At 36.0% G+C, this 22,610-nt stretch overlaps 2 protein-coding genes across 3 annotated transcripts in view; one reads left to right on the top strand and one right to left on the bottom strand.

The window, feature by feature from the left end:
- Positions 1-20,257, top strand: part of LOC116171412 (T-box transcription factor TBX20-like) — a 92,681-nt gene extending 72,424 nt beyond the window's left edge. For both annotated transcript variants that reach the window (XM_031488244.1, XM_031488245.1), the window contains exons 4-5: positions 5,138-5,373; positions 19,311-20,257. In XM_031488244.1, the coding sequence (XP_031344104.1) occupies positions 5,138-5,373; positions 19,311-19,869 (795 nt within the window). In that variant the 3' untranslated portion in view covers positions 19,870-20,257. The remainder of the gene's footprint in view (positions 1-5,137; positions 5,374-19,310) is intronic.
- On the bottom strand, positions 12,713-15,709 carry LOC116171413. The gene is made up of 4 exons (XM_031488246.1): positions 14,982-15,709; positions 14,872-14,931; positions 13,868-13,957; positions 12,713-13,816 (listed from the first exon to the last, which is right to left on the bottom strand). The coding sequence occupies exons 1-4, from the start codon at positions 15,068-15,070 to the stop codon at positions 13,747-13,749; spliced, it is 309 nt and encodes a 102-aa protein (XP_031344106.1). The 5' UTR covers positions 15,071-15,709; the 3' UTR covers positions 12,713-13,746.
- Positions 20,258-22,610: the final 2,353 nt, after the last annotated feature.

The following is a 22,610-nucleotide window of genomic DNA, read 5'->3' as shown; positions in this document are numbered from 1 at the left end:
AAGATTAATTATTACATGGAACGCACGTAAAGGGTTAAGTTGGCTGTGGTGACGCTTAATCGGTGCAGCCTATAAAGGCAATTGTGCGTTAATGTTTAGCAAATTTGAGTTGTGGCAAGTTCACCCCTATTTTGACAAGTTCAATTTCACAATCCTCGTATTTTCGGAGTTCTGCATGTAAAGTTGCATCGTATTTGGCACTATACCTGCTTATAGGTAGGTAATTATTGCTTTACCTACTTTTTTCAGTTAGGTAGGTACCTACTTTGAGAGTAAGTAGCTATAGGTAATTACTTTTTCCTAAATTTAATCGGTAGTAAGTAATTAATAATCTTAGGTAGGTATTACAAAGACTTGGGAAAAATACATATACCTATAGGAAGCATTAAGTAGGTAAGTACCTACCTAATAATAAATGTCAAATGTCTATACCTATACATTTTAAAAATTAATTAAAAATCAAAATCTACTGAAATAGTGATTGAACCGAACACGTTTCGACAGCAAACAGTAACAGCTAAGTTGTCAGCTGACGATGACAACTTTGTTGTCAAAACACTTTTGCTTTAAAACTATTCAAATTCTATTTTTGGATGTAGATATTGTGTTCCAGATTAGGTATGCATCAGAAATCTGAGGTTAAACCAAGTGTGAAACAGACTGGGAATTTTGATAACATTTTTCGGGGAGACGTTGGAAACATACCCGTGCATGTCCCTTCATAATTTCTTTTAACTGTATAGACAATAAAATTGTAACGGGTTAGGTACTGCACATATATAGGTATAGAAATGCCTGGCGTTCTTTGGCATTTGGGCAAAATAATTTACCAAGAACTTCAATGTTTAGTAGAGGTTCTCAAAAAAAAGAAATAGTGATTTACGTTACGTCACCGCAACAAATAAAATTAATGCACCAAACTAGGTCAAAGTTATCCTAATTGCAAGTTTCCTCCCTTCGGATTTATTTATTCACGACAGGTTTTAATTCAATTGTTCTGTGAGTGCTAGGTACATGAAAATGAAATTTTTTAAATTTCGTATCTCTGCACATTTTCCTACTTTGCATTACTGAACTCTGCGACATTTACCTAATTATAGGTAGGTATGCATTTAAATTCTTAAGTGAATCGAAGTAAGATTGACTAAGTTACATAAATAAATTGATAGATATGCTGTTGAGATCATTCGTTGCTAAACTCCCAAACAATAAAACTATACTTATATTAAAAGGCGGGTAATTTACCTATCTAAAGAGATATTACTTTTGGTACAATTTTAGAATGTAGATACCCAAAAATAAATATTTTTACCTATACATTTAATGTAGGTACCTACAAATTTTGCTGATCAACATAGGTATAAAAAAATCGTCGAAAAAAAATCTGTCTGTATGTAGGTATCTGCTCTATTCCGGCTAAATGGCTGAACCAATTGGAACCAAATTTGACGTAAAAGGAAGAACTGAAAAACGTTTGGGCAAAATATACTTTATTACGAGCCATATAACAATTAAAGATTGATTTCTCAGAAACCGAACGCTGTAGGTGCGCCTATCTGTTCAAATAACAGCAGAAGAAAAAATTTGCTGTGGCTAACACCGATACCACCCGCACACCTGCGCATGTGCGATTCTGCCCTTTTATATCTAATATATGTGTACCAAATTTGGTGCCAATTGGTTCAACCGTTTAGCCGGAAATGAGAATAGAGGCGGACCAACAGACCGACATCATATAATCGAGATTCCTGCTATGTGAAAACGTGTGTTTCCGTCTAAAAGGTAGGGGGTTTTTACCCCAATGCAATACTTACCCCCCTTACTAACGTGGTAAGTAATTTAAAACAAAATCGGCAATTTCGGTTTTTCCATCATATCTTCGAAAGCAATCGGAGTTTTCTGGTTTTCTTTAAACCATGATGAGAATAACTATTTAATTGCGCAACTTTATCGTACTAACTACTTTGACCATCGTCGTATCTTCGATTTCTCAATCGTTGTCTTGTAGAGTCAGAGTAGAGTGCAAATAGTGACAATAAGAAATTTTTTTAAATTTTTTCTATCTGTTCCAATGTATTTTTCGCGAAGGACCCACGAGTACGTTGAACGCTAACTTCAAATATATATCAAAATATTTGCCTATGGCGCGTTCAATTTGGAACACACGGTATATAAAATATTGTAATTATCCTAGGGGTCTATTAAGCCGACACTGAAAACGTTGACTTACCCTATACTTACCGTTCGCAACTCTGGGAAAAACCTACGAGCAGCGCCACCCACCTTTCAAGTCGAAACGATGGACGTTCCGCGGCAGTTTTGAATTTGGATGGCAGCCGGCTCGATATGGGTGGCTACGTTGTGTAATCGGTTCTTGTATGTGTTGGGACGTGAGACATAATCGGGAAGGGAATTAAATAAAAGAACTTTTGTGCGTAAGAAATGACAAGAACAAATAAATATATATTAGGCACACAACAAGACCATACCAGGGAAACCTTCTACGGGACAAAAACCCCGGATTAGGCCGTCACCTGTAGCAATAAAATGCAAGAGAAAACACATATATAAAACATCTCAAATTGCATGATAAAAACCAGCTAATCAAATCAAATTCAATTAAACAAGTTCATAAAAACAAAATACAAGACATCATAAATGCAGAGGAAAACCTGATAAATCAATTCAGTACAAAAAACACATCAAAATACCTGAACAATCAATTGAGATAACCAACTCGTAAAATAATAAATTGCATGTACATAGGAAACGTGTAAATGGTATGGCTCTACTCCAGCCTTCAGTTAACATAAATTAATTTAACACGAAAAGTATATGTGAGAATGCCAATAGCAAGTATTCATGTGAAAATCGATTATCGCTCAAGCAGAACATATTTTGAATAGAGGAAATGTTAAAGAGAGCCCCTACATATGTCGCATTGCTAAGATGCTAAGAACTGCAATCCGCACGAGACGAGTAGGCAACAGATACAGCGAAAAATCGAACTGTAGTAGGTACTTACTCCACGGAGACAGAATGAACCACAACACACATAACGCTCTTATTGCAATGAGCGGAGATAACATGAGGCAAACTTTTACAAAACATTACAGGCAAATTTATCTGAATAATAGGAAGCGATTATTTAAACAAAAGTACGCATCATTAAGTAAATAATTCCCAAACAATGACCTCAAATTAAAAAATAAATGAAAATAAAGTCATACAGGGTGACCCATCGTTATTATAGATGCCGATACAAAATAAAACGTCCGCGTGGCGTTATATGGTGTACACTACAATATTTATTTAAAAAAATGAAGGTTTAATTTCCCTTGTGTAATATTTCAGATTGTGAAGAGGAAAAGATGAAGTTAGAAAAAGGGAATATTACTAAGTGACAATTTGCGCCGACTAATTTGATCAGTACTCGTTACTTAAAACGTATTTTAATTACACACAAAATTCAGTTATCGTTCATAGAACTTCAATCCGTTCAATTTTTTAACAAAACGCGAGACAAAACTACAAATAAATTCTTAAATAAAACAGATCATATGACATATTTGTCGGCCGTGGAAGATATCATATCCACGTTAAAACAAAGGCAAAATATAAATCAAAAGGCACTTTACAGTTACATTAGCATCTTCTCTATTTCATGTAATCAATTGCAGAACAATTCGTCACGACCGACGGTAGCAAAAATGTACGACACCCGAAAAGACATGACAAACCGTTACAGATTACCTGCACTTTTGTACCTGCTCCGATGGTTCACACATTGCATTGTAGAACGTCTGATCTTAAATACCTCATCAAAAAAAGGGTTTCGGATTGCGATATAGGTAGAAAAAGATAGGTCATTAAATTAATACATATGGAAAACCTAAAAAGACACGTGTTAACAAAATAAGGAATCTTTACCGTGTCCCATTCACGGAAATACGTTTAGATGTAGATTTCAGACAATTTTGCTTGATCTCTCTGGATTGTTAACATGAAATTCCCACATCTTTCGCAAAATAAAGACCAGCCATTTCAAAGACAAAAGCAACAGATATAAATATTCTCCTAATGTATAGCGGATTCATTCGGTTACTCAAACTAAGAGTACATTCAACGAAACAACGGGACATTACAGTACGTTGACCGAGATATCGGCTCGACGAATTTTATTGAAATTTTGGATATGCAGGTATATTAGGCATAGGTACGGAAAGGAAAAATAACCGACCGGATTTTTGAAAAAAAATGTGGGACCGCCGCAACGGCCTCAACCATTTTTTTCAAATTGTAAACTATTCGAAAGACTCCTTTTCTGTGTGTGTGTGTACAACCTACAAAACTTCTGTTAGGTTTTCTAAAAAAACGGATAATAAATGTTAAAGTTAAAAAATTAAAAAAAGTTTTGCATTAGGCGTAAGGGATGTGAGACTGTCAAAAACTTTTTTTACATCTGATTTAAGCTAGGAAGCCTGTTCTGTCGCGAATTTGACACGTGCTTTTTATTTGGAATGGAACATTTTTACAGTTTTAACAAAGATGCTTAAAATTGTACTTTATAAACTTTTATACTTTTTAGGTATATTTAACGTGCTTTTCTTTAAATTCTGAGTTGTAACCAAATTCATGCGCAAATTACACTGTATGTTCTTAAACTTCATTGATTTTACATCAGTTCGCAATAAGATTTAATTAAGTAAATTGATTTTAGTTAGTGCACGTAACGTATGCATTACAAACGTTATGTTACGGCCAACCGTCCAATACCTCGTCCTCACATGTTCGTTTGAAATATTTTAACCGAAAACACCTCAACGTGTGCCACAGCCACAATAGAGTATGAATATTCAAAATAACAATAAATCCGGTACATATAAATTCTTACCTACTCATATAAATTGTGTGATCAAAACTCTCTAAACCTTCTCCATATAGTTTTTATTCGTTGAAGTTTTTTAAAAATAAAAGCGACTATAGTTTCGGCGTACTGCCATCATCAGGCGACTAGAAGTTTGCGAAATGCACCGACGATTAGTTGACCGTGTTATAGAACATTTTTGTTGCATGAAACACAAACATCGTGACCATCATACAATAAATAAACAGTAATAATTTTGTTTTTTTTCAGATCGTGCTCAATTCAATGCACCGTTACCAGCCAAGAATTCATTTGGTCAAGTGGAAGGATCACACCGGTCCCGTCACCGATTTAGAACAAGAGCAGTATCGATCCTTCATCTTTCCAGAAACGGTTTTCACCGCCGTCACCGCCTACCAAAATCAATTAATTACAAAATTGAAGATAGACTCAAATCCGTTCGCGAAAGGATTTCGTGATTCCTCAAGGCTCACCGACTTTGATAGGTAAGTTCTTTGATTCGTTTAGCTTATTTACCTACTTTTAACGGTTAGAAATCAATTGAGGCTGCACTTTTGAAAGATAGCCATCGCAAGCTTTAGGTATATCTACGAGTTGTAATTTATGCAATCCCATTGTGCGGAGATGGAAAGCGATTTGTCAAATATGAAACATTTCAACTGGAAGATGATTATTATTATGTTCATTGTGCAGCATATTCAAGGTCCCAACATTCGATATTACGTTAATATAAGATAAAAATCACGTCTCGACAGATCTATAGGTAGTGTCTGGGTGGTCAAAAATCTTAAGTAATCCGTTACGAAATGTTTCACAAGATGGTAGATAATATAATTCTTTAGATATCTTGACAATCTTGAGTTTTATGGCAGTTTATTAAGTCATTGTACTAATTTCCTCTTTTTTTATTTGTAAACGATTAAATTTGTGGCAACCGCTTTCAGGCTTTTGAAAGGCACTTCTATTGACTGTCGATACCCACTTCGTATTCTTGATGCTTGTTTTTTCGATACGCTCGCAGGCGATCAAATCGACTAGGGTATTAAAAACGAAATGGATTTGACACCAAGTCCTTTTGATTGTGTAAGTAGTAGGTGTGACTTTTCTGCTCGTCCATCTACTATGCTAATGATCATGAACATTCAATTAACGTTTATGAAGTTGCTAGCATATCTACATAATAATGGTGATCAAGAGCTTTTCAAGAATTGCAAATGAGTCCCAAGGAATATTCGACTCTGAAACAAGTCCATTGAAAATTGAATATAAATTAAAAATTCTTCTTATTATTGGTTTTGCTCGAAAGAAGGTGACCACTGGATGTATTAAGTTCGCACGACAATAAATTCTTCGTAAATGGTGCCTGGTGGCATAAATAGTCAGTTGTACGGCTAACGACAGTTATACGGCTTTCGGTTCGAACTCTTACTTAATAATGAAATTTTTACGCGATCTCAAAAATGGCGTGTACAACTCAAAATATTTGCATTGAAAGCTTGGCGAAGAATTTCGTTTTACGCGATCTAAAAGTGCATCGCCCTACCTGCATAAGCCATGTTTTGAAAGTTTTGGTAAGAAATCCGCTCTCCCACCAGATTTTTACTTAAGCACTTGCCGAATTTAGAATACGAATCGAACCCACCGCAACCGAAGCGTTCACTCTGTTTTTTATACACGCAAAGGTATAGCAGAAAATACTTCTTTCATTCTTCGTCGCGACGGTTTTTAGAACCCGCACCACTGTAGCGTTTCGACCTAAAGCGACCACCTGTTAGTAACAGGTTGTACTTCATGCACCTTTCATGTTTTCTTTACCATGAATTCTTGATGCCTCGTTCCATTCGGCCTGTTTACTTTGCGTCTCCTTCAGATATCATTAATACTACCATTCCATCGTGCCCCTTTCACATTTTCGATATCAAAACTATATGTTTCATTTGCGTCTTCGTTAACGATTATTTCCTAGATTATTTCCGTCTTTTTCACGCTTCATGTTCTCTAAGTTTCCTCACGTTTGTTCCTTACATGTCTCGTTTCCTTACGCTTTCTTCATTAAGGTTTTCATTGTCCTTCACATAATCTTCATATCCTTTCTTCAAGCATCTTACACAATCGCTTCATGCTTTCTTAACGTCTATTTTTTTATCGGTTCATTTCTTTACGAATTTTTCACGTCTCCATCGTCCTCTAATCCATTTTCCTCCTCGAGTATGCCTTTTATACGTCGGCTAAAAATGTTTCATACTTTGCTGATCCCCCTTCTCACCTTCAATTGATACTCTGACGGCCGGTTGCAAGAAAGCGAATTATAATCGAAATCCAAGATTATTTGCCAAATCTGAGATTAAACAAAAATTTTGGTTGCATGATCAAGTATTGGATTAAACTAATCTTGATTATTCTAATCTAAGTTTATTCCTACTATAATCCCTGATTACGTTGGTTTTGGGTTGCATGAACCTGTAATCCTACATTTGTCATTGATCAAATCAAAATTATTCTAATTCGTCAAATCGGAGAATTAAACTGGAATTATAACGAAGAGGTAGAGGCGCCAATTGTTGGTGTAGATGATGACTCTTCGGTGAAAACAGCACTAGGGAATACAGTGTTTGCTGTATGAGTGGAGAATTGAAGAATTATAGAAAATTCACATTTTTTTAAAGCAATTACTGTCGTATACTTGTTTAAACTAGACAAAGTTTGTGACAATTCAAGCCCTTAACCGGCTCTGTAAGTCTAATAGTTTTGGAGATACAGCGTTTCAAAAATTCGAAAATTCTTTAGTTTTAATAAAATTTGCTTTTTTGCATAAAAACCTCTTAAACATTTTTATAATTTTGTTCGTTTGGGGGTACTTTGTGGTGAGGAGTCTCCATAAATCCGCACAGAAGGAGCTAGAATGTTGATATCCTCTGGATCCTCAGCTTCTCTCATGATAAGAAAGTTGTCATCTTCTTCTTCTTCTTCAGCAAGATCCACTACCTGTTGCATGGATTGCGAAATCTGTGAATTTTTTCCTTTTGCCTGACCTTGCTCGACAAGGGACACCGATTATAGAAGATCTGTGATAGTATCAGAAAGCTTACTCACAACACTATGATTTGAATAAGGCATCATATAAACATGGATATTTTTCCACTAGACAAAGACAAAAATCAATATTTAATTTGCTTTCATTATCCGCAATTTTTAGCACTTCTTCAACAACAAGTTACAACAATTCATCGTGCAAATTTGGTAAGTTTAGATTCTGCAAAAAAAAACGCAAAGTTTGATCAAACCTGTAAAACTAATAAATTTACCAATATTTGAAGCTCCGTATCTCGGAAACTATTAGACTTGCGGAGATCGTTAAGACCTTAAATTGTCAGAAATTTTGTCTAGTTCATAAAAGTATACGACAATAATTGCATTAAACTCGATCCTTCAGTAGTAAAACTTACAAAAACCAAAAAATGGTAAGAAAAATGACATATTTTCAAGTGCTGTGTCGCTCGCACAGGTCTTTCAATGTCGAAAACTTGGATTTTTCATATCCATATTCATCCTAACAATTTAAAAGAAAAAATAGAGGTGACATATCTGATGCACGGAATGCCCATTTTTTGGTCTAATTTGACTGTACTATCAACAGATTTAACACTACGCTATCACCTCACAAACGTCAAATTAGTGTTGTGTCAAAATAGGGGTGAATTCACAACGACTTGGCGTGGGATTATAATAATTCTAGAATTTCAAAATCTAAGATTCGATTAAGTACGAGAAACCCGATCGTGTACTAATCTCGGCTTATATGTAACTCAGGATTTCCTAATTCATGTATATTCCAACCGTCTTGCAACCGGCCGTGAGTTAATTTTTTCATTACAACTCATCAGTCCCACTTACTTCATTCACGCCCCTCTCCTTTATGTTTCTTTTCTTTACGTGACCTTTTTTGGTTTCGTCTATTAAAATTTTTTCACGCCTCTCGGAGCAATACTTTTATCTTTTCCTTTACATCGTCTTTGCGTATTTTTGGTTGCGTCGCCCCTCTTTCTTAGCCCATAGTCCTTTCACACATCTTCGCATCACGTTATGTTCGTTTAACGCCACCTCTCTTCACACCATTTTCAAGTCTTTTCTTCGCCTTTTTCCTTATTGTCTACACGAATATTTCACTCATTTTACCTTCCCGGGTGCTTCCTTTACACCAACGCAATTTTTTCTAATTCTTTGCGCTTCAGTTATTGGGGGCTTTCCTCGGACGTTTTGACATTTCGTTTTGTACACTTCTTTCCTTCGCATTTTTTTCTTTCACTTCCTATTGCCTCTATTGACCATTTTACTTTCTTCACAACTTATTCATGCATCTGAATGCCTTTTTTACACTTCCTTAGCAACTTTTTTACGCCTCATTACTCCTTTCGCTTTCTGTATGCATCACCTTTTTGGATGTTTCTTTCTTCACAGCTGTTTCTTTTAAACCTCCTTCTTTCACCTTCGTCCCTTCTCTTCTTTTCCTCTGGTTTCGTACTTTTTTCAAGCCTCTTTATTTCAAACTCTTCTTTAACGATACGTTTTTTTCGCATTTCTGCATTTTTATTTTCTTTAAGCTTCCCTACGTCTGTTTCCTTTACACATGCCTGTTTTTCTTACCCTTTATCATTCAGATTCATACTTCCTTCCTTCGCACATTGTTCACTGCACGGATCCTTCACGTCTACGACTTTACTGCTCCCATTCTTTACCAGTGATGTACGGTTCCATTTTTTGAAAATCCATTTATCGTCTCACTTCGCTGTTTTTCACATATGTTCACCCCTTTTTTATGCTGTTTCTTGACACCTTTAGACACTTTGGACGCATTTTTCTTCTGTTCACCTCATTAAATTCCACATATACGAGTATCTCCACCATGTCTCTTTCCTCTTCGGTTCCTTTAACGCCTCATTTGCCCTTTTCGGTGCTTTTATTTGATATCTATTCCTTCACGCCTACATCAGAGTTGCCTCGTGCCTCTGTCCTTACCATAGTCCCTCTTGAAATTTCTTTCATATAGGCGTGCCAAAGGGTCTTCAAACTTTGTTGTCTTAAGGAGGGGGCTACCCCATGAATTTTTTCCCGAGATATTGTTTCTGAAAGTGAAATATGCATAACTTTTATCTGCAACAACCAATTTGTCTCAGATGTTGCATACGTATGCCTCCAGTGGTGCCAAATAAAATTTTTGAAAATGAGGGGGGGTAGAGGTAAAATCACGTTTTACTCTTCATAGTATTCTTATGAAAGGTCTTATCTTGATATTCTAATTAAAAGCATCAGTGAAAATAACAGTTTTCTATCAACTGCCGCTCTTCTTCCATACCCCTTATCAAAATGGGGGATAGGGACGAGAAAACTAGTGTTATTCTTCATTGGTTTCAACAAAAGGAATTCATTTCTACCAACCACATTACTCCTTCTCGACTCCTTATCTTGATCGGTTATAATTCATATGACGAGTGTCGGAGGAGAGTACATAGAAAAGGCGAATAGAACTTCCATTGGTAATGTCAAAACTTTAAGGGCGAGTACCTCGAATACAGGGTGTCGAAGGAGACTACTCAAAAGGCAAAATGAATCGTCTGGACAAGACAAATCTATTGATGATGTCGAAATGTAAGTGGGAATATCTCGAACATGAAGTGCCGTAGGAAGCATTGCGGAGAATTTCTCCAAGAGCTATTTAGGTTAAAAAATGCAGTTTATCTGTACAAGAGTTGTGCACAATTTATGCTTGTTTTGTTAATGCCTTCTTTACGCTTCCGTTACATACGTTTCTCTTCGTTAAAACTTGTTAGTTCGACATTTCCTTTTGCATTTCTTTTATTCGTATATTCTCCCTTTCCCTCTTCCCTTTACCCTCCGTTTACATTTTCTCGACATATTATGAGCGATCCTCGAGATCGTTTATAATTTTGTATTGCTGTCTGCCTGTCCATCTGTCTGCCTGTCTGTTTGTCCGTGTGCACGATAACTTTGTGTAGAAACGTCCAATCGCTTTGAAAATTAATACACGTACATGTCTTCAGGATATTGTTTTTCGGACTGCAACTATGCAGATGCAAAAAAATTTTTTATTTGTTAAATTTGGTATGTAGGCATCTCAAATAAAAGTAAAACTAATGCCGATTCAAAAAATTTGTTTTACAAGCTATGCTATTCTGGTGGGACAGAATCAACCCCTTAAGGTGTATTGAAAATGTCTGTGTGAAGATCTCGAGGATCGTTCGGTATTCTGTTGTATCGGATTTTTATTACCCCCTTCACAACATTTTTACACTACGTTTAAGGTTTTCTTCCTGCATGGATTCTATATGCATACGCTCTCTTTATTTCTTCCGCTTTCTTCATCCGGATTTTGTTCAAACTCTTTTTCTTTACACCTCTTTTTTTTAAGCATCGTCTTCCATTACTTACTTCATTTCAGACTTCTTTCACATTCCTTCTCCTCAGACAATTTTCAAGCCGTTGAAACGCCTTTTCAACTCTTCCTTCGTCCTTTAGGCGTCTTTTACGCCCCTGCTTTAAATTTTCTTTTCTAGTCTTTACACGTATTCGCCACTTATCTTCATGTCACTGCGGGTTTCTCAAACAGTCAGACCTCTTTCCTTTTCACATAGCTTCCTCTTCATTCTTGCCATTATCACGCGTTTCACACTTATTTCATTCTAATCTCTACGTTATCTTCGCACTTCCTTTATTCCCGAACCATTCACGCCATCTTCAACGTTTCTCCTACCTTAATGTGTTTTACGCCCCCTAGTCCAGTATGCTGATAATTTTGACCTGCAAAAGGTGGTGTAAAAGATGTTATTGTTTTAAATCATCCATTTGGGTCCAAATAACAGGTATTTGAAGAGTGCACACAAAGTTCCCGGCACAACTTTTGGCAGTCAAAAATCCCCAAAATGTTTGGCATTTTTTCAGTTTTTCGCTTAAAACTTCCATATTTTATGAATAACACTTCTTTAGTAAATTAAAGAAAACAAAATTCTGCGTGGATAAAAAAAAACAAACAAAATCGGTCCAATAGAAAATTTTTTACAAGCGATCAAAAGACGCCCTCTTTTTCCAACGAATTTCAAAAGTTGGTCCAATTTTAAATTGCTGGTATTTTTTGAACCCTCTGATGATGTTCTGCAATATTTAGGGACGGGGGTAGAGGATTTTATCGTTCCTTTAGGTGCCACAACGCCTTAAAAAATGGTTAACTGAGTTTTTTATAGAAAAATTGGGAAAAATGGGCGTTTTATGATCGCTTCTAAAAATTTTTCTATTGGGCCAATTTTGTTTGTTTTATCGACGCAGAATGTTGTTTTCTTTAATTTACTAAAGAAGTATTATTCATAAAATATGGACCGTTTTCGAGTTTTAAGCGAAAAACTGTTAAAAAAGTCCGAACATTTTGAGATTTTTTGGCTGCCAAAAGTTGTGCCGGGGAAAAATTTGTGTGCACTCTGCAAATACATGTTATTTGGACCCAAATGGATGATTTAAAACGATAAAATCGTTTACACCACCTTTTGCAGGAATCGGCCCTTCTGACTGCTCCGCATACTGGACTGCAAGCCTTTTACACCTTCTTCATACTATCTTTACGCACTTTCGAGAATCTAAATGCTTTTTCTCGCCTTCTTCAGATACCTAAATTCCCGCCCTTTTCTTCTCAAATTCGCGCTTCTATTACGCCACCTTCACATCTCGTTCGTGTCTTCTTCGAGTTTCTTTTTTTTAAACTTTCCTCCATTTAGGTATAGGCTTTACTCACCCTAACACTTAAGAGTACGTTCTCTACATACGGCTAGGGAAGCGCTCCGCGGTCGGGTGGAGAGGATCGCAGTCGGAGGCGGGCATTAGCATATCCCTACTGCAGTATTTTCTGACCGATTTGAAAGGAACGTATTTGAACTTATTCGTAAGGTACGCGTACTTTCAAATTTGCACTGCTATACCATACCGGATAGTGCCTTGCGCGACGCAGTATACAATTTATAATTAAGAATCCATTACACGATAATATATTTCGGTACTTCATCGTTTTTGTCAATGTTTTCTTTCCCTTTTTCTTTCTTTTTTCTTCATTTTGTGACATGTCCTAATACAATATTATATTGTCAACAGGAAACAATAAAAGTTATGAGTTATGAGTACTGAAAAAGGGATTTAATTAAATTCAAAAACCTTTTTGAAATTACTCACAGTATAGCCTGTACAAAGCTTTCACCACTTACTTATATAGACGCATTCTACAATGCCTCTAAACAATTCAAAAAATTATTACCTATCGTTATACTTCGGAAGCAGTGTTGGGCATGTCCTGTTAACGCATTACAAAAAAAAATGGAACCATATCGTATATTGTAAAAATCAGATTTATAGATATTTTTTGGAAATTTTAACCGAAGATTCTTCTAGTAAAGGCAAACATATCGCATATTGTAAACATTAGGTGTGTGCATGCGCACTGCGCAGACTACTCAAAGGCTAAGTTTCTTATTTATAAGAATATTAAATGCCTCAACTTATTTTCCTTTGTACGCATAAATAAGGGAATCTTTCGGGAATTTTCAAATTAGCTTTAAGCAACACAAAAATACCTTATGTTAAAAATATTTATTTATTATGTACAATGGTTTAATTCTTATAGTCATAAGGTACACGACTCATTCACAGCAGTAAGGAAAAAAAATGGAATATTTTTATATACAGCGTGTTTCAAAATGAATAGAGGGGTTTTAACATGTTATAATATTTAATACATCAAACTTACAGCCACAATTGTCAAATGTTCAAATGAAAGAGAAACTCAAACAGTTTTACATAATAGCCTACAAGTGTTCAATGTGAGCACCATTCGTCACTTGGCATACGTCAAGACGGTCATCATTGTTCTCTACCCTAAAACGGTATAAAGATAAACACATAAAAAATCGATATGGAAAATATTACGTTTTCCTTTTTTCTATCTCTGGGGATTCAGGTGAAGATTCGGTAATATTGGCAATGATTTCTACATTTGGCAGAATACTTTCCTTTTCCCTATAACATTATAAAGATACTAAAAATCAAAGAAAAAAACATATGTTGAAAAATAGATAAAAAAGTAGATTCTAGTCAAACTACCCACTTCTAGGTTATCAAACACATCGTGTCGATGAGTAGGAACTAAAAATGGATGATTTATTATGTTGATGGGCAGCATTTAATTAAATATCGCTGTCCTCAAACTATTTAAGGTCGTAGCTGTACTAAAAAATGCGCTTTTTTCCAGAACTATGTGCGTGCGCAAGTAAAAAAGTTTAGTTTTTAATCTAACACTACGGCCATATTTTGAATAACTATTTTACCGTAACGACGTTTTTACAGTGTTATGGCTCTAATTTTTATAATAACTGATTCTGTTTTTTATGATAGATCCCTAATTACAGTATGTCTCAAGTTACGTGACTTTTTGGACATGTGTTTGACACAAAAAATTAAAGAAATAGAGAGACATAAAAAAATTTATTTATAAGAAAAATTCTTTATAACTCGACACAGCTTTTTATTTGCTAATTAATTGCTCCTTTTCGATTTTTCATTATTTTCAAAAATAAATCCAAAATATTGCTAAAACTGAATGAATTTTGACGGACGGACGGGTGGATAAAACGCTCACAATTTAAAAGTTACCGGAAAACGTATAAACCACACTAAGGAAAGATTGACTTCCATTACTTTAGCAATTAATTCATAACTTTTGTTCCTATTGACACCACATTTCAGCGCAATCGGCCGCATATAAAAAAAGTTGTTGTGCACACGGACGGACAACAATACAAAAATATAAAGGACCACTGAATAGGTAAGGTATGATTTAGAAAAAGATATTTGAAATACCTTTCTAATAGTAACAAAGGTGACGCACAGACAATTCGAAATCTCGTATGTATTATCTATGGAAATATACTTACGTAGTTCTAGATGTTGGCAAAATATTTTTGGTCGAACAAGGAAGCCCAACAGCACGAGCCCTAGAACAAATTATTTTACTACATGCTGGTAGCTATAAAAAATAACTTACGCATTGTATTTATAGATATTATTGGATTTCTTCCTGCGAATAGATAACCGCAACCTTCTCTTCGCTCCTCTTCTGTAGTTAGCTTCCATGTGTAATTCCACTAAAAGTTATCCACCCGATAAGAAACAAACTGTTGACACAATAACACTCCTGTTTTTCCGCGTAAAAATTCGCTCAGTATATATCATATATCTAATGCTCTGTATATATTCCGACGCTCACAATTCACAAAAGGTGATAAAAATTATATTTTTAAAAGCACCATACAGTAAAGGCTACAGCACAACTGACTCCGGTCCTGAATACTCACACTAAACATTAAGTCGCGCCTCTTTAATAAAGAATATGTAGCTTCGCCAGATGTTATACGAGTCGAGTAGCGTTGTAGAGGTGTGGGACTTAGTATAAAATTTTGAGTAAATTGGATTCTATCCTTTGATGTTAGGTACCGATGTAAAGATAAAGGACCCATCTATGCCTCTCTTGTAACAGATTTTTTATATAATACTCGAATTTTGCATAAATAATTGTAGAAATGCATGATATTTTCAGTATTTTCAGGTGCCGTAATTATTAACATTTAAAAAATATCAAAAATCTGTTACAAGAGAGGCGTAGAAGAAAGGTTATAGAATCCAACGTAACTTTCACGATGTTGCTAACTAACGCCGTTTTCGAAAAAATCGCTAAGAGCTGAACGGAAAATGCGTAAGTTATTTAATACGCGTAGCGGGCTCTTAACACTTCTTTTGTATCCTTCTCAGATCTCTTTCGCGCCTACATTACACCTTCACACGCCTCTCCCATAGTCTCGTTTCTTACCGCAACTTCTTCACCTCTTTTACTAAAGCTTCCCTCCCTTGACCAAAAAAGCAGAAAAAAACTACGTGTTGAAAAACGACTTGCGCTTCTGCGTTATTGCATTTTTAGGTTTACTTTTACCGATCAAATTAGCCCTTCCAGGCCAAATTTCATTAAAAAACCATGTCGAAAAGGAATAATAGTATCTTATACAATAATTTAGTTTGTATATCAAAATTTCATTACTTTCTTTATGGTATTGTTAATTAACCCACATTATAGGTATCTATGTTGTAATTCTTTCACTTAGTCATATTTTAATTAGAGGCGTTACACACTGGTCGAAATTTATTTAAAGTCACCTTTCATGATGGTTTTAGTTAATTTCAATATCGCGAACTTTGAATTTTATATTTTTGCCTTAACCTTTTCCCGCAAATATGTTTATATGTTTACAAAAATTCAAATAGCCAGCTTCTTCTGAAAAACGAAGCTCGATATGAACAAATCAGGCTATACTTTGTTTCAAGGGTGCTGAACCTTTCGTCACACTATCTGACGTCATAGCAAAATTAAGGCAGGTCGTAAATTAGTAGTTGGTTTACATATTGTCACATTGACGTGTCAACTTATTTATTAAGGTGTCACTATCGTTCATCATTATTAGACCGCCCAAGTTGACAATCACTTGTAAGGCATCTGGTCCTGATAGGTTTTTTCCTGTTCTTAGGTTTTATAATGGCTAAATGGTCATGTATTTTATGTAGAGGAAGTCCGTTGGTATGAATTAAACCTTTTCCACCGTTTGTAATCACCTCATGTAACCGATTCTTTGCACCGACAATCGAAATGGATACTGCCAGAACATCCGAAACTCTTTGAGATGAAGTGTATGATGGTTACAGAAAACGCATAGGAACATTTGTAACTTAAAGTTTGTTTAGGCAGTTCGTAAATTAATATTTTGTTTACATAATGTTGATGTGAAATTAAGTATGCTACCAATGTGAAGAATACGCGTTAAGTTGCGCGAATTTTAATGACCCTTAACTAGCCATTTGCAGAAGTAGAATAGGCCATGGTTTATCGGTAAGCCTTTCGCATTTATACATCTTACAAATTTGAGATAAAGCGTAGTCATTATACCACAGGCTCATTGAAATAACAACGCATACCTACATACAGTTTCTGTTCTTTTGCCACACAGTCGAGATATTCGCATAAGGATCTTGAATACCTTCTGACCCGATTTATTTAAAAAAAAACGCAATTGTGAGAGAAAACAGGTAGTGATGATATTTATTCCTGAAAAAACTCTCAAATGTTCATATTCAAATCGTATGTACAAAAGAAAAAACGACACTACACCACAAATCCATCTTCTGATCCTGCATGGAGTATTAGGTATATACCGGACCCCTTCACCACTTCTTTTTCTAACTGTTTTGAGAGTACCATCTTGCCAGCTTCTTCTAAAAGACCCTTTACTGTATATCCAGGTTTCTTTCGTCTAAAACCACAGGTCGTAATTGAAAGAGTGAAGTTTCGTTGTGTTTAAAGTCTCTCAAAAAATGTAGTCTTCTTTGAACTGCATAGGGCTGTTCCATTAAAAATAATCTATTGGAAACGGTGCATCTCCGCCACGCGAATTTCAGTTTCTTCAAACTGCGGGACAAAGAGGTAGCAGATATTTCTACGCCATCAAGTCGTTGAAGATTACTGTGTAAGGAACGGAGTGTAATATTCTCACCTATAAAATCAATTCAATACCTAAGTGTTCTAGCGAACCTCTTCATTCTGTGTATCGGTTCGTCATATTTACCTAATGGTAACGGGAATGACCTAAATTCATGATATGAGCGAATCGAACCATTATGGTAAAATTTTTAAAATACTTGTCTATTAACGGCGTTGCTGCACTGTCGACTTGCCTAAGCGTTTTTAACTTTGATGATATTTACTTCACTTTTAACACAAACTACCTAATCAAAAGGCATTTAACACTGGAAATCTGTCTATAACGAAAATCGTTTGACGGATTGATATTATGACAGATCAATTGGTTTATTTGTCACGACTTACGTTAATGACGTAATTTTTTTGTCTCAATCGATTTAAATGTAATGAAGAGAGAATCACATTTGTGACGTCAGGCTCAGCACCAGTGAAACAAAGTTTACTACTTCCATTATTTCAAACCAATTGGTTTGAAATAATGGAAACGTCTTTAGATGTTATCACATAGAACAGATTATTTACCATCTTGTATTTCATAAGAGAATTTCGATTTAAGCTGAGGCATTCAGTTTCTATTTTGTTTTGGATTATTGGGTGTCTACTTCGAGAATGAAGTGGTATTCATGTGTATAGATGTAGCTCTCTGACAAAAACGTTTTACTAAGAACACCTTTCTAAGTAATTACTACTTAACTTGCAGTTATTAGCAAGCCGTTTTTACGGTCCATAAACTTAAACGGTAGCGTAGTGATGAGCTTACCCTCGCGTCGTCTCGCATAAAGGTGTGATGTAAGCACGTCAGGATCATCTACTTTCAAAATAAAAAAGAAGCCTTTTTATGTCCGGACCGGCTTTGAGTTATTATACGTTACACCATTTAAGTTACGTATTATTATATTTAAAATAAGATTATACATCACACATTTCTAACGTACAATAAAAATTCCGATGTAATTGTATCGCGTTATGTTATATGTCACTTAAAAGTGTTGCTATCTCGGTAATTTCCATGACAAAAGGCCCGCTCCCTTCGGGGCTTCTTTTCTATAATTATCGTTGGTAGCATCCTCGATACTTAAGGAGAGGAACATTTAGATTCGACCCGAAGAAGAATTAGGGTTTGTCGCCTCCGTTTTAAACAAATCATAGAGAACGCGTTCAAGTGGAGAAACCGTGAAAACAATCAATAATATTGAGATAGAATGATCGCGCGGTGAGCCGATAATAAGAGGGCCAGAACTCCGCCTCTCGCCGCAGGCTGCCACCAGGGGTTGCATAGTATACCCGCCGCCCTAATTACAGACGGACAAAAACTCAAAATAAGAAAATAACTGGGAAAACACCGCGTTCACGATAGCCTACCTGAGGTGTGAGAAAATATGTCGGGTTCATTATATCATCAAGCCATCGTCATGAAGACAACGATTGTCTAAAATTACAAGGCGGCTTCTACTTCTCCGCCTATATAACACCGCGCTGAGATGAAAACACGTAAATTAAATTCTATCACAACAGCAATAAGCCCGAGATACATTTTGCTAAATTCGTGCCAGGTTATTATGTTTATCACTTTCAGCTTTATCGTGCCCGCTTTAATAGTCGAATTCCATTTAATTAATTGGTGCGTGCTGAAATTCGAGCTGGCCCCGTATTAATTTCCTCATTAACCACTGTTAACAAACTTATATAATTACGCCCGGGTACATCAAGCGATGCCGCCGAGGTGCACGCGATTTTTTTCTTACACCTGTAATTTAATGCTCATTAGTTACCCCTTCGCTTTCGTTTCAGAGAACCGATGGACAGCTTGTTCATGGAGCAGCACTTCCTACGAAATTCCCTGCGACTCTACGGAGATCCGCTCGATGCAGAAAACAACAATTCCGGCTCGCTTTTCTCGGCCGCGATGATGGAGAAGGCTCGTGCCCACATACAGATGTGGGGAAGAGCTGGAGGTAATCCCTACAACCCCAGTGAGCTACACGCGATGTTGCTCAGTGGTGCACCAGGACAGTATTTAGCACGTAGCGCAGTTCCTTTAGGTATACCCACACAATTGTGGAGTCAAAGCGGTGTCTCATGGCCTAATCCCATTCACGGCGGATTGCCCCCCGGTTTACTGGGCCCGCCGCCCCCTCACAGGCCGCAAATAACTCCCCCGCCTCCCCCATCCTCAACACCAAGTTCCTCGTCTGGATCGCCCAGTCCTACCACCGTAAATAGCTCTTCCGAATTACGTCTCCCCAAAGCACTATTTCCGAGCACCTTACACCGCTTCAGCCCGTACACTCCCTCACTGTCAAGAACTTCAACCTCATCCATTAGCCCGACGTCACGGTTAACCCATTGATCAACTGTCCTGCTGTAATCCAATATCCTACCAAAGAAGTGTATGCATAAGACTACTGTATGATATCACTGTACATAATCAATTTAAATATATTTATTACTTAGTAGTTTATTATGTACAAAGAAGTTCTTTACGTCGTATATTTTGTATAAATGTACTATTTATGACAGTATTACGTTTACCAGTGTGTTTTTCGAAGAGAGAAACTAAACTATATAGTAAATAGACTCTCGCATTACGTGCGGATCATTGTGTTCCTTATTATTGTGTAATTTTCGTGTGAATATACAGTCACGTGTATATTTTATATTATTTGTTTATTGCCTGGGATATTCTGTTTATACTTATTAGCCTCGTTGTTGTTATGTAAATATAAACATTACATGGATTACATTAAACCAACTTAAACACTCGCAACTAGTTTTTCTTTTGTTCTGAGTTCATTCCATATATAAGTTGAAAGCTCTTTCAAATTTTTGACACACTTGATTTGAGAATTGGGGGCAATAAATCTTCGTCACTGCTGCAGTTAAGAAAATGTTGTGACATTTCGGGGTTGCATAGAATTTTATTAAAGGAAGAGGGTCTATTCTCATTCTTATCTCTGACATGCTGATTTAGCATGTCAAATTGTGAAAAGCTGAGAACGGCATTTGCTATTTAAATTGTGACGGAGAACAGCGTTTTGAAATTGGGCTGAAATGCAGAACAAGGTAAGTGAAATTTTTTTAATTGTAATATTGAGTCGCTAAATGAGATGGTAGGTAGGTACAATTGAATAAAGCTGATGATAAAATGGTTTGACAAGAATCGCGTGTTGCGTGTATAAATTGTAACAATAGAAAAATTTCGCATTCACGATTAGTAATTATCTGACAATAAAACCATCCCATATTTTTCATGAGGTATGAACAGGCATTACTATTCCGGTAACTATTAATAGAAAAATGTTTAATGGGAAAGATGGCGTAGTGATAACTCATTTTAAATGCTTAAAAGACTATTCAACCGTCCATAGCTAATATAACATCATAGAGTAAATTAGTAGGTATCAGAAACTTTATCTCGAAAAAGAAAATTTATTTCGTTTTATACCCATATTTACCTATTTACTTACATTTAGCACTTAACTTCTTTTGTCACGTTAGACTACTATATCAATTATTTAACTGCTATTTACGTAATTATTATTATTAAGTAATCATCATAAATGTAGTGTAAGTATCTAGTTTTGTGTTAAATGGAATGGGAATTAAAAGTTTAGTTAGATTTTTACAAAAACTTGTCAAAAAGTGGACATTAGGTACCTGCTGGAAATGTGTGCAAACTTCATTGCGACGATTTTTAATGACTTAGTGACACCAGTTTGAAGTATATAACTTATTAATTTATATTTTGGTTACTAAAATTAATAAAATAGATCCATAAATAGTAAGTGTGGGTGCTGCTCAAGAGTCACGTACGAAGCAACTTCCCCTTTCAATTAATTTTGAATTATGCAATATTTTTAGCATTGGAAATATTTATGTTCGTATATGGGTACAAGGTTACAAGTTTAATTCAAGGTCAAAAGACAACGTATCAGTTGCTACACTCGCTCACAAGCTCACTCGTGTCGCAAATGTAAACCTCCTGCATAATAAGCGTCATAACGTGAGTGATGTGCGATAATCTTAGATTGAAATCTGACTTTTCCTTCACCTACCGATCATGGCCGACTATGGTACACTCGTCACTTGAAGCGACACATTTGTCTCTTAGCCTTGAACCAAACTCATAACTTTGTACCCATACACGAACATAAACATTCCCAATGTGAAAATCGGATACAGTTTTGAACACCCCCCCCCCCCCCCCCCCCCCCCCCCCCCGAAATAATCTTTGTTCGCTCTTTGTTTGTAGAATTTGTTTGTTTGGTTGTCTGACAAGTGTTGGTGCTCTTTTAACATAAACGTTGGCCTTAACATGAATCTATGATTTATACCACAAATTTCATAGTAGGTAAATTTCCTTGTTCCAAAAATTATATTTTGCTCATTTCTCTGCCCTGCCTGATGCTCCTTGCGGGCACGTCTCCGCTCGCGCCGCTCAGGTCCAAATGTCGTGGTTATTTTGGAGATACTGCAGGCACTACATTTTAGACTAATAATTGTATGGCAGTCGGGTCTACTTCAATTCCACTCTGATTTACTTCAAACTCAATTTTTTACATTAATTATAAACTCGAGCTCATTAGTGACGTTTACGTGCAAACAATTCCTATTATCATATGAGATGAGATGAGATGAGTTCTTAGAAATTACGGTCCTTAGGACGTCGGGTTTATTAAAACCATTTAGATTTATTAAAGATTATGAAAAGTTGTTTCCATTGATGACTAGGAACTTACTTACGAATAAAGTCTTAATTTGATTTGGAAGCATACTCTAAATTACGCGCGCTTGTGAAAGCTTCAACCAAAGGATAGGTACAAGCCAAAGAAATGTTCTGCATTTACAGAAAGCGACCTAAGAGGATTTTTAATTTCACCCATATGACAGTTTCAAAAGTCATACTTGAACTATCATTACTTGGCAACTTTAAAGCACATGGACGGAGATTGTGATTCAGGTATAATAAAATAGTATATTAAGAAACAAGTTTTATAAGTGGCGCGTTTAACGCACGAGTTCAAGTTTAGAAAACGAGCCGCTTGCGGCGAGTTTTCTAATGAACGAGTGCGATGGGGCGTCTTATGAAAC

The sequence above is a fragment of the Photinus pyralis genome, unplaced genomic scaffold (assembly GCF_008802855.1).
Source record: "Photinus pyralis isolate 1611_PpyrPB1 unplaced genomic scaffold, Ppyr1.3 Ppyr1.4_LG5, whole genome shotgun sequence".
Lineage (NCBI taxonomy): Eukaryota > Metazoa > Arthropoda > Insecta > Coleoptera > Lampyridae > Photinus > Photinus pyralis.
Note: the sequence above shows the minus strand (reverse complement) of the source record. Positions and strands in the feature narration are given on the sequence as shown.

Excerpts from the sequence above, each read along its gene's own strand:
- LOC116171413 (XM_031488246.1), bottom strand. The coding sequence starts at position 15,070 with ATGGAAGCTAACTACAGAAGAGGAGCGAAGAGAAGGTTGCGGTTATCT. Across the intron at positions 14,932-14,981 it reads AATATCTATAAATACAATGC|GGCTCGTGCTGTTGGGCTTC; the intron begins GTAAGTTATTTT and ends AATTTGTTCTAG. Across the intron at positions 13,958-14,871 it reads TTGCCAACATCTAGAACTAC|GGAAAAGGAAAGTATTCTGC; the intron begins GTAAGTATATTT and ends ATAATGTTATAG.